At 37.9% G+C, this 12,912-nt stretch overlaps 1 protein-coding gene across 1 annotated transcript in view; it reads left to right on the top strand.

The window, feature by feature from the left end:
* Nucleotides 1-12,659, top strand: part of TSPAN3 (tetraspanin 3) — a 49,361-nt gene extending 36,702 nt beyond the window's left edge. The window contains exons 4-7 of the mRNA XM_037046963.1: nucleotides 1,658-1,759; nucleotides 2,686-2,838; nucleotides 3,831-3,914; nucleotides 11,806-12,659. Of these exons, the coding sequence (XP_036902858.1) occupies nucleotides 1,658-1,759; nucleotides 2,686-2,838; nucleotides 3,831-3,914; nucleotides 11,806-11,898 (432 nt within the window). The 3' untranslated portion in view covers nucleotides 11,899-12,659. The remainder of the gene's footprint in view (nucleotides 1-1,657; nucleotides 1,760-2,685; nucleotides 2,839-3,830; nucleotides 3,915-11,805) is intronic.
* The last annotated feature ends 253 nt before the right edge of the window (nucleotides 12,660-12,912 follow it).

Here is a 12,912-nt window from a genome sequence, read left to right as displayed (position 1 = left end):
TCATTAGAAATTATATGTCAGGATTTCCAGTCTCCCCATTTTGTGTAGCAAAGGGCTAATTCTCCGACTGTTCCAGTTGGAGGTGCTGAGTGTTCTTTAAATTACCTTGAATGGCTCTGACCTGCATGGCTCAGTTGGTTCCCTGGGTTGCAGGCCAAGTCTCCAGTTGGGGGTGTGTGAGAAGCAAGCGATTGATGTTTCACACATCAATGTTTGTCTCCCTCTCTTTCTCCCATCCCCTTTTTCTAAAAATAAATAATAAAATATTTTTTAAATTACTTTGAATGAGCTATAGATGACTAACTGATCAGCTGAGAAGTTTGTTCAAATTTCCTCAGCCAATAGATTCTCTGTATGAGAGGGGAAATAGAAATTTCCTGACTTACATTTCACTTTCCATTGCTTCTTTTAAAAATGCCTTGTTCTGAACATAGAACAAGATGACTGTGGGCTGTGATGCTGCCTCTGTCCTGTCCTGCAGAGCAAGACGTCCAGCCAACTCAGACACCACGGAAGCTTTTGCCAGCCTTTTGCTTCTTGCCCCTCGTCCTCTTTTCTTTTCTATTTCCTTTCTATTTTGCCTGCTTTTCTTTTCACCATTTAAGGCTAAACAGTCTGCTTTAAATAATTAATTTGGGCATAACTCTAGAGCCAGGTTATAAGGGCATGATAGAGTCATTATAAGTAAGGTATGGTTTTAAGTCAAAGGCATGATATTCAATTTAATATTTAAATCATTGAGCCCTGGCTGGTGTAGCTTAGTGGATTGAGCACGGGCCTGTGAAGCAAAGGGTTGCCGGTTCAGTTCCTGGTGAGGGCACATGCCTGGGTTGTGGGCCAGGTCCCCAGTAGAGGACACATGAAAGGCATCCACACATTGATGTTTCTCTCCCACTCTTTCTCCTTACCTTCCCCTCTTTATAAAAATAAAAAACAAAATATTTGTAAATGTTTTTTAAAAATAAATAAATAAATCATTGATACATAAAATACCAGACAACTATGCAAAAAAAAAAAAAAAAACAATGGATTATACCCCTACCTATGACCTGGTTCTCAATTATAGTCTCCTGATATCACTGGTAAAATTACCAAATAAGCCTAATCATCTTAAAAGGGGAAGGAGAATCGGGCACAAACTTTATGAATGTGACATAGTCCTGTCACTTTAGTAATGACAGCAAAGTGTCATTTCTAAGGACTAAATTTTTTATCTGATTACTTTTGCATATTTGTCCAAGTCTAATCATTTGTCCCCAAAATATCTTGTAGTGTTTTTTTAAGTAATTTTTATTTTTACCTCCTTTAGGAAAGGAAAATGAAGAGGTCTTTTGAGACTACATTGAAAACTTATTTTAAAAAGAAGTCAGTTCATTCGTAATTTTAATTTCGTTGAGCCATCTCAAGACTCAACTGCATTTTCCCCTTTGAGTGGACTGTTAGCCTGCTATCTTGTTCACAGTCTTTTCTTTGCATGCTTAATCTATGTGATATAAAATGTCTGAATTTTTACCTGAACCTGTATAAAGGCAGGAAAGGAGAAACTTTTTCTCTCTGGCAGCTTTGTAAATATGCCACTTAGGCACTTTAGCTAGAGCGCGACTAATACTACTTTTCCTAGCATTTTAGAGGAACCGAATTCTTTCTTTTGACTCAGGTGGAAAATGAGGTTGACCGCAGCATTCAGAAGGTGTATAAGACCTACAGTGGAACCAGCCCCGATGCCGCTAGCCGGGCTATTGACTATGTACAGAGACAGGTGAGCTCTCTTGAGGCAAATTTGTTTTTGAGGGCCAATCTCTTTTGGGTGAACATAAAACTTACTGTGCTCTACTGTGTAAATTAGCCACGTACATTCACAGTCATGGTTAACTTCATGATGTGTTGACTATTTTTATCTTCATCCTTGAGAAGTTTTTCCCACCCTCACCTAGTTTAAGTCAGATAAAATGCATCTTTCTTTTCCACCCCCAAATTAGTCAGCGTGGTGATAATGGAAGAGAGGTATGCGTCACAGGGAAGGTGGAAGTCCAGATGGACTTAAGAGGAGGGGGAAGATCTTCTTCATATATTTTTTTATGAGCAAGAGCGGAAAAGGTAACTGACAAAACTGTAAAAAAAATGTTATGGACTATTTGAAACATACATGGAGATAGAGAGAAAGTATAATAGATCTTTATTCCCATAACCCCCCCCCCAAAATTGTTCACTTTTTGTCAATCTTGTTTCACCAATTACCCCCACATATCTTTTGCTAGATTACCATAAAGCAAATTATAGACATTTTAGACCAACTATTTTAAACACGCTATCATTGGAAATAGTATTTAACTCAGAACCGAGTATTTCACATGTAGGATAGGAAGAATTTTCTTAGCTATAAACTATCTCTGTGGGCAATGTGCTTTTCATATGGAGGTTCTAGAGCCACTGTCCATATGTGGCTATTTAAATTAAAATTAAACATTCAATTTCTTAGTCACACCAGCCACATTTTAAGTCTTACGTAACTAGTGGCTACCGTGTTGGACCTACAGACATAGGACTTTTCTGTCAATGCAGGAAGTTCTATTGGATATCACCATTCTAGTGTAAGTTAAAGCTCTGCAGTGCAGAGAACTCTAAAGTTCGAGACACTTATGTGTATTTTGCGAGGAGTAATATCTTCATTCTCTTTTCCAATAGCTGCACTGTTGTGGAATTCACAATTACTCAGACTGGGAAAATACAGACTGGTTCAAAGAAACCAAAAATCAGAGTGTCCCTCTAAGCTGCTGCAGAGAGACCACCAGCAGTTGTAATGGCAGCCTGGCCCACCCCTCCAACCTCTATGCTGAGGTAAGTTCAGTTTCTTGGCCAAAACTCAAATCTTGCCCGGGAACCTGTTTTTTTTCTGTGAATCAGCTCTATCTGGAACTCCTTTTCTACCATCTTTGGCTTGTCTTTTTTTCCTAAAGCCATCTTAACCATTTTTAAGTGTACAGCTCAGTAGTGTTGAGTGTATTTCTCATCACCCATCTCCAGAACTGTTTCCTTCTTGGACACTGAAACTTGAAATTCATTACATAACAACTCACCGTTCTCTGCTCCCTTGTTCCCTGGCAACCACCCTTCTATTTTCTGTGTCTGTGAATTTCACTATTTAGTTCCTGCATGTAAGGAACCCTACAGTACTTGTGCTGTTGTGCCTGGCTTGTGTTTTTAGTCAGCATAATGTCTTCAGGTTCATCCATGTTGTAGCATGAGTCAGAATTTTATTCCTTCTTAAGGCTGAATAATAGTCCCATTGTATAGATAGGCCACATTTTCCTCATCCGTGCATTTGTGGGTGGACACCTGGGTTGCCGCTCCCTTTTGGCTGTCTTGAATGATGCTGCTGTGAAAACAGGTGTACAAATATTCTTTGGGGTCCCTGCTTGCAATTCTTTTTTTTTTAAGGACTTAAATTATATATACTGTGGTTATGTCTTTTTAATTAAAAAATTTAAATTGGTTTTCAATTACAGTTGACATACAATATTTTATTAGTTTCAGGTGTATAGTATAGTGGTTAGTCACTTACATAGCTTAAAAAGTGATGTCCCCCAAAATCCTACTACCCACCTGTCACTATACACAGTTATTTCTATGTATTTCTGTGCTATAGTTTATGTCTCCATGACTTTTGCTGGTCTTTAAAGCTATTTTCTTTTACCGAAAATTATTTTTAAATGCATGGTCTTTTTCTTAGTTTTTGTCATTTTCATTTCTACCAGTACGTAGTAACATGTGACCTTGTAGCTTTCAGTTTTATAGTAGCTATCTAATGAGGATTACTTTGTATGTTTTAGGGGTGTGAGGCTCTAGTTGTGAAGAAGCTACAAGAAATCATGATGCATGTTATCTGGGCAGCTCTGGCATTTGCAGCTATTCAGGTGAGCACGGTTAGCCAAGCAGCTGTTACCAGAGTGTACTGATCTCTGATGTCAGTCCTGAATGGTTTTCATCACGAATTGCAGTTACTCTATGTGTATACAGATAACTTAAAAGAAATTGTGATACAGGGACCAGTTTCTACCATCTTCTGTTTTCTGTCTCTAGACCTAGACCCAGAATGGTTTCAGCAAACTAGAGGTCTGGATGGGAGGACTGTGTGGGAGAGGACTCTGTATTATTTTCTTGAGTGACCTGCTCAAAATACAAGCTCTTGTCATACTGTAATGGGAGGTATTTTAATAGAACTTACAGAATTTTTAAGAATTATATTGCTTTATTTCCATTTGGAAATAATTATAGTCTTTTTTAAAACTAGTTTTTGTTCTTTCGGTCCTTATTTTTCTGTCCTCAGGGGTTTTATATGTTACTATATATAAATCAAGAATGGGTACGACTGGTACTATTGCACAACTCTAGTCTCTTATACTAATAGGAGAAATTGTATTGCTTTACAGAAAAGGCCTTCAAGTAAAAACTGAGGTTCTAACCTCTTCCATATTTGAGACTAAATTTTTTTAGATGGATAACCATCAAGGAGTCCATGACATACTTAGCGCATCTGGAAGTGTATTGTCCTATTGTTGGGTAGCAGAAGTGGACTTATATTCTTAACTCCTGCCGGTGAAAGCGTTCTTTCCCTCCTTAATAATAGCATGTGCAAAGTAGCTGGAGTAATTTCTTACTTATCCCTTAACTTGACTCCCAGTCCCAGCATGCGTGCATACACACACCCTTATCTCTCACCCCTACCCAAAAACAAAATAGAAAGACAGCTCTTTTTCTGCCTAGTAAACTACTTACATTCCTAGGTATATTCATTATATCTTAGAGATTCTGTTAGAGGATGTTTTAGAAGAATCTTAAAACTGAGAATAGTCAACTATTTGAAAGTGACTGAAAATCCTTTGCATTGCATTTAATTCTCAGGCTGTTCTTTTCGTTGTTTTTGAAATATGCTTTGGGCCTAGAGAATATAGTTTAAGAAATGGAGGTATCTTTTCATTGTTAGATAAAACAAATTGGATTGCTAGTTTATAAATTGCTTGGATTGCTTTTTTCTCTATTTGAACAGAAGTTAGTGTATTTAATGGGCAGTGCCTTTTAAAATGGCAAAAGGCTGATTATTTACTTTGCAGTGTTCTAAGAGCCCTGAAAGGACTCATTAAAAAGACTAGCTTTGTATTTTTTTATGGTCTTTGCCCTCCTAACCATGGATTTTGTGGCATAGCAGTAATCTGTTAATCAGCAGGGAGATATATTTTGATTGTATAAACATATTTAGGTAAAAATAATGAAATATCAGGGACTTCTCTTTTCCCAAGTGAAATGCTGATCTGTACAGTCTTAATGGTTTTTTTTTTAAGATTTTATTTATTTATCTTTAGAGGGGAAGGGAAGGAGAGAAGAAGAGAAATACCAGTGTATGGTTACCTCTCGTGGGTCCCCTGCTAGGAACTGGCCTGCATCCCAGGCACGTGCCCTGACTGGGAATCAAATTTGGTTCACAGGCCCGTGCTCAATCCACTGAGCTACACCAGCCAAGGCTTAATGGTTTTATATATAGTAAGAGAGCTTCACATTTTGCATGCGGCAAAGAAAGCTTAGGAACTGTATGGTGGTTTTGATCATGAAATATGCAACATTGTGTAGAAGACTGATGAAAATTGTCCCTTTAGTTACGTCCCTCATCTAGTTAAGTTTATTAACCAGCCAGATATTTCTTCATTTTTTTTAGTGGGGGCTAATAAATATTCTAACTAGTCTCTTTCTCATATGTGTGTGTCAACTGATGGCCACTGGCATCAATTCAATGCCAACAGGAATGCCCAATTTGGAGTATGGTGAAGAAGGAAACCATTAGCTGCAAAACTGCTCCACTCCAGTACAGCATGGTTATGAGGCAGCCCTGTGGCCAGGCCCCTGTCTGGCTAGACAGCTTTGCTGTGCTTCTTGCTGGTCTGCTGTGCTTCTTGCTGGTCTGCTCTGCTCTGGTGACATACCTCAGCTGGGGAAACACAGCCTTCAGAGGAAAGGGAAAGTGTTCTCCCAGAGCTACTGGGGAGCTGGCTTATATAGACAAAAGTCCTTAACCCTGGTCTCTGATCGGTCCATCCTCATGCAAATGAGGGCTCCAAATTCTGGCAATTTGATTGGTCCAAAAGGCATTGTCTTGATTGATCAGCGACGATGTTGGAGGGGAGTGTGGTAAATACAGCTTTGGGTGGTGAAAACCTCAGCCCTATTGGTTGAAACAGGACTCCAGAAAATCTTTTATAAGGACCAGCTTAGGTGGTAGAACTAGTGCAGGCAGGCAGTTTGGTACAGAGACTGGTAGTTTAGTGCAGGTTTTTTCCTGAAGCACAGTTTACAATTCCTGTGTAGAATGGCTGCTAGGGTGTTTTATTTTGTTTTGTTTTGTTTTGTTTAATCTGAGCCCATTTAACCACTGGGAGCCATTTTCAGTACGTATCTTCTTTCTCAGGGTTCATACATTTTATGCTTAAATCACCCTGACTTAAGATAGCTGATAAAGATTTGATTTTTTTTGTTCAGCAGAACTGAGTTGGATTCAGAGGTTCACAGACTCAAAACCTCTAGTGTCTTTGAAAATTTTTAAAAACTTTGGTTTTAAGGAAAAACAATGAGTTTCCCTAATGTATTCTCTTTTCTTGAGAGTATCTAGAAATGTTCCAAACTTTTGATATTCAAAAATCTGATGTGCCTGGGTACCTTGGGTATGGAAAACCCAAGCAAAAGCAGAAACAGTTCAAAGGTCAGTGAGCTCTTGTTTGTATTCCAGTCCTGATAGAGAAAGTTAGACCTAGAAAGACACTTGGAGATTCTCCAGTTCCTATGCCCTTTGTTTTAAAGGCCATGAAAATGAGGGGGAGCAAGGGTACTATGTCTTATGACCATCACTAAAGCTTGAACCACAACTCCATTGTAATCCAATTATAAATTGAAGAAATTAGTATTCTCAAAAGATTACATTCCTAAGTCCTTTATGAAACCTGAAAGTTAATTGGCACTTCAGCTGAATAAAATATATAATGCAGTAGCATTGAAATATTATTAGCACTTTTCTTAGGTTCCACAGTGGGGAAGCTCTAACAGTTATCATAGTAAATAGTTTGAAATCATGTTAATGATTGGCAGATGATTTGTGGCAGTATATCAAAACTTTTTAGCATTGTCTTCTTTGATTTTGAGTGTCATTTGTGATTTTAACTGTTAAGCTATATTACATTGAAGTTCTAGTGCATAAAGGTGAGTTTAAGAAGAAACTTCCTTATAAGCTTAATTTATCAATAAAATGTTCCAGTTCAGGAGTTGACCGTCTGTGTCACCACGTCTTTTCGTGGGAGCTGCGCCTTGTCTCTGACAGCTTCTGTGTTGTGGTGGCGAAGTAGAGTACTTGCAACAGACCGGTTTTGTCTCTTGGTTCGCAAAGCCTCAAATGTTTACTGTAGTGCTCTTTAAGAAACGTGCAGACCCTTGCCTGATCCTAGTTAAATGAGCTAGGTTTGAGTGGGACCAAAATGATCAAGACCTGAAAACTGCTAGTTAATTATTATAACAGAGTTTTTGAATATGAGAGAATGAGATTTTAAAAATTCTGCTATGCCCCCTGTTAGCTTATTATCCAAGATATTTCACTTCTTTGACAGTAACCAGCCCCTTAAATTAACAGATGATTAATTATGAATTTCATATTTGAAAAATCTGGTCTCTGCTGCAGGTAAGGCTCTCTACACAGGCAACATGGGAAAAATGGGAATTGTCAGTCTTCGGAGACTCGTAAAGTTGGCATGTCCTCGGGGTGAACTGACTGAGAGCACACTTTCAGAGAACTATTTCCTATTGCTATTTTCTATTACATATGCCAAGTGTGAAGGAAGGAGGTTGAGACTGTATTTCCTTTCCTTCCTGCTTCTGGACTACTAATTTTTTTGTTCAAATGAGTTAAAATACCTAAGTGAATAACACTTAACATTGAACCCACAGGTAGTTAGAACTGAGTGGCTTGATTCTTTAATATTTTTTCCAAGTAATTCTTCCTTAAAAACTTAATCAAGGAACATGTATAAAGGACCCATGGACAAAGCCAAAGGGGAGTAGAACTGAGGGTAGGAGGTGGGGGAGGTGGGTGGGTGGAAAATGGAGACAACTGTACTTGAACAACAATAACAAAAAATGGTTCATTTATCCCTAAAGGTAATCATATTATCAGATCACCAAGACATTTTATACAATTTAAGGCACGTCAGAAAAAAAAAAGTTAAATCTGTACATATAAATTACTGGTTTAGAAAATATCGTTACTATGTTATTCACATTTCTACATAGATAAACATTTCAAACCTAAAAACAAACAGACAAACAAACAAAAGACTTAACCAAAGCTTGGGAAGCTAACTCTTGAGTAGTTAAGGGTGGGGTTTTTTTGTTTGTTTCTAATTTGGAGGAAATTAATCTTAATTGTTAAATTTTGAAGGTTTTTTTAAATTGAAATGCCCATTTGACAATTATTTTTCAAATAATACAAATCTAGTAAAAGGTAAGCTTCCTTCTAAGTTGACTACAGGTCCCCCCTGCAAAGTCCACCACTGTTCTCAGTTTCTTGTATGTAATTTCCTGTATGGAGTATAAGTTACTTCCAGAAGTAATCTGTGGTTAGAAAAGCACATATGCATTTTTTATGCAAATAGAAGCTTATAGGATGCAATTTTGTACCTTGCCTTTTAAAAAATTGAGGTAATTACATATTCACATGCTGTTTTAAGAACTTATACAGCTACAGTATGTCACAACCAGGATGTTGGTTTTGATACAACTTACCAATTTTATTCAGATTTCTTGTGTCTACGTGTATGCTTTCAGTTCTATATTTTATGACCTGTATAGGTTCCTGTATCTACCCCCACCAATCAAGATACTGAACAGTTCCCATGTTACAAGGATCCCACATGGTACCGTCTGGTATCCTTTTGTAACTGTGCCCATCCCCATCTGGTGCCTCTGCCCCGTACCCTGGCAACCACTGGTCTGTCCTCCATTTCTGAAATGTTGCCATTTTAGAATGTTATATAAATAGAATTATATGGTATATAACTTTGAAGATTGCTTGTTAAAAATAAATTAATATGCTATAGCTGCATAGTATTTCATTTGGATGACATATTTTATAATTAATCTACATTAACAGGCATTTACGTTAAGTCTTGCTATTACAAAAATGCAAGTAGTCAACATCATCTCTATGTGTGAGCAAAACTCTATAACAAAAATTGTAGCCATGAAATTAAGGAGCCAGAGTATTAGTGACTTAATTTACATATTTTTCTCAGAAAAGGCCATTTCCAGTATCCAGTATACAGTTCCAATAACCTTGTATAACAAAGAGTAGCTGTTTCCTCATGATGCCACCTACATAGTAGATCATGGAACATTTTAACTCTTCATGGTTTTTGTAATCACCATTTGCCTCTGTATTTAGTGATCACGTTTTGTGGTCGCTGGGTGTTATATGTGGACTAGATATAGATTATTTCTTGTGCCTTGAATATTGTAGGGAAAAATTCATTGCAGGAAAGGAATTGAGCTGAAATATTTGGAGCTGAAATATTTGTATGATATTTCCAAGTCTATTATTGGAAAATTTAGTAATCAATGAAACTTTAGCAGTATAGCCAAAACTTTGGAAATGGACCTGCAATACTTAGTGATGAGGTTTGGAGTATAAGAAGTTATTGTGTAGAACTTAATGTTTTCAAACGGACTCATCTCAAGCATGAGTAGAGTTTTATTAAGCTTTTTAAAATTGTTTTAAATTAGGCCCTGGCTGGTGTAGCTCAGTGGATTGAGCACAGGCCTGCGAACCAGAGGACCACGGTTCAATTCCCAGTCATGGCACATGCCTGAGTTGCAGGCCAGTTCCCTGCAGGCCAACTCCCAGCAGGGGACCATTATTATGGTTGCATAAAAGGCAACAATACATTGATGTTTCTCTCCCTCTCTCCTTCCCCTCTAAAGATAAATAAATAAATAGAAATTGTTTTAAATTAATACAGTTGACTTAATTGAAATAAAAGTGAGGAAAGAAATGATACTTATTTCAGACCCCATTTTGAGAGTGCCGACTGTTTCAGTAGAAGTTGGCCAACTGAAAGGAATGTGAGGGAAGTGGGGTGGGAAAAGAGATTCCTGCCCCTCCCCCCAGCAAATTAGTAATTTCTGAGCTTCGCATTTTTGTTGCTCAATTTGACGTTACGTGGGAACATAATTGTTTGTTGTTATAGCAGTTCTGAGAATGTTTTGCTCTACCATGAACAGAAATATATTACTTTAGGAATTTGATACTAAACATATATAAAATTGGCTTAAGATACTTGGTAAACTTTCAGTAATATCCACTTTCAAAATGTATATAAAGTACTTTGCACTAGTAAACACTCAGCCAATATTGATGTAATGAAACTAATGGATTCAAGCAGTGAGTAGATATCCGAATGGATAGCACTTGCCTAACTGAAGATACACTTGTTCTCTGCATGTGTGGCCCGTGAGTCATCTCCCACTTCAGACTTGGTGTGTGCATGTTTCTGGTTTGAATATATTGTTTTGAAATTAGATTCACTCCATATTTACAGAGGGCCCTGCCTTTTAAAATCAGATACCTAATATTTCACTCTCAGATGAGAAGTTAAGACAGCAAATTAACTTACTCATATTTAGTTCTTTTGTTACTGTATATTTGTAAGAAGCCAAGTCAAAAATTCTAAAATTGTTTTCTCTTCAATCCAGTTTAATAACTCTTGCTTATCCAGAATAACTTCGCATGACTTTATTACTATCCATTTTGCTACTACAGAAAGTTTAGGGATTTTTAAAATAAACTAATGGAGGTGTAACTTTTACAAAGTAATATGTATATAATCCCACAGAGCCAAAACTGGATTTCAAAAATAATAAGTAATTGTGAAAGAAACAAAATCTTTCAAACTACAGCATTTTGTTGGGTACCAGGATTGGTTTTCCACCATAGAACTTTTGCTCTATTCGTGTACTGAGTTTTGTGGGTTGTTCTAAAGACTGTCTCCCCCCAAATTTATATGCCTGAAGTTTCCTCAACACAGTCTTTCAAAAAATGTTTCCTAAAAGGTTTTATTTTATTTTATGTTATTTTTGTAGAGAGATGGGAAGAGGAGGAGAGGGAGAGAAACATTGATCAGTTGCCTTTCATAGGCCCCCAACTGATGACCTGGTCCGCAACCCAGGCACCTGCCCTGACTGGGATTCAAACCAGTGACCTTTAGGTTCACAGGCCGGTGCTCAACCCACTGAGCCACACCAGCCAGGGCCTCAACACACAGTCTTGATCATTTTACTTTACAGAACTTTGCTGTCCAACATGCTAACCAGTAACCACATGTGTCTTAAGTTTAAATTAGTTTAAATAAAATAAACACATAAGTCCTTTGTTGCAGAGGCTGTTGGTTGCCATATTTGACAGCTCGGAGAGAGAAGGTTTCCATCATTACAGAAAGTCTTTTTTTGTACAACACTAGTCTAGACTGAGAGTGGGGGCGGCCTTGATTCGTTGCTGGTTTCACAGATTGTTCATAGGTGTAAGTGAGGGAAGGTACAACTTGGTACTTAGTTCCTAAAAAGGTAATGTCACTTCTCTTACTCTTGTTATTGATTTTTTTGATCATTGGAAGTCACTGGACTTTAAAACAGCTTCATTGCCAACAAAGAAATATGTTCCTGCTATGTAAGAGTTTTTATTTTTTAGCCTTTCTTTTTTCCATTGTTGTTTTCTTCCCACAGCTGCTGGGCATGCTGTGTGCATGCATCGTTTTGTGCAGAAGGAGTAGAGATCCTGCATATGAGCTTCTCATCACCGGTGGAACCTATGCATAGGACAGAACTCAAGCCTGAGCTAGTTAGTCTTACTCTGATTTGGAAGGACAATTGAGCAGGTCTACTGCTGTCGGCCTCCAGAGTTCATTTAGTTAAAGCCCATGTGTTGGACACAGCAGCTTGGTTCTTCATGTGCCCACTTACTTAACCTACCAACAACTTTCTTTTCCCCTTTTCTAGCTGACTCTCAGTGTCTGTTTTTAAGCACCATGGTAAATGCTCTAATTGCAGAACCATTCGCAATTTGCATTGTGCGGTGGAATTAAAAGGGGGAGTGGCTGCTTCCATTACCTCCCAGCAGCAGTTGGCCGCCTGCCAAAGTACCACCGGGCCCTGCTCGGCTTCCCAACGGGCGACTGTGGGTCAAAGGATTTTGGGGGGAGGTGAGTTAACACCAGGTGGTGCTCCTCACCAATGTCCTTTAAAATATGTATTTACCGTAGTCTGATAAGATTGCAGCTGTACAAAATGGCTAAAATTGATTTTAGAATCATGCAATATGTATCTTGGTTCATCTTCAAAATCAGAGTGGTCTTTGAAACTAGACGTTTTTAATCGAAGCTGGCTTTATAGGAGGAGTATAATGTATGCACTACTGTTTTAAAACAATTAGTGTGGGGGGGTTATGGTTGAGCCCATTCATTGTAAGTCTAAACTTATTAGAAATAATGTACCCATGTAGATTAGCAACCTATTATGTAGATGTGATCTCAGTTGTAAATAGAAAACTCTAATTCAATAAACTCTGTATTACCTCTTTATGTGTAGTTTTTAATGATTTGAGGGTACTTCAGTGTTTTAAATGTTGGTTCATCATGATTTGTGTGTGTTTTAATTACATCTGTTGCCAAAATCTTAAAGGCCTTGGTGTTCAAAACCCACAGATGCTTTTCAGTCCCATATATTCCACAAATATGGAAAATCTGCTTGTGCCTGGTGCTGGGGGTATAGTGATGATGCTGTTCTTGCCTTCACAGCATATGTTGTCTTAGTATAGCAGTTATACACAGGAGC

This window comes from Sturnira hondurensis, unplaced genomic scaffold, assembly GCF_014824575.4.
Source record: "Sturnira hondurensis isolate 20B ecotype Veracruz unplaced genomic scaffold, ASM1482457v3 Scaffold0005329, whole genome shotgun sequence".
Lineage (NCBI taxonomy): Eukaryota > Metazoa > Chordata > Mammalia > Chiroptera > Phyllostomidae > Sturnira > Sturnira hondurensis.
The sequence above is the reverse complement of the archived record's forward strand: the minus strand, read 5'-3'. Positions and strand labels throughout refer to the sequence as shown.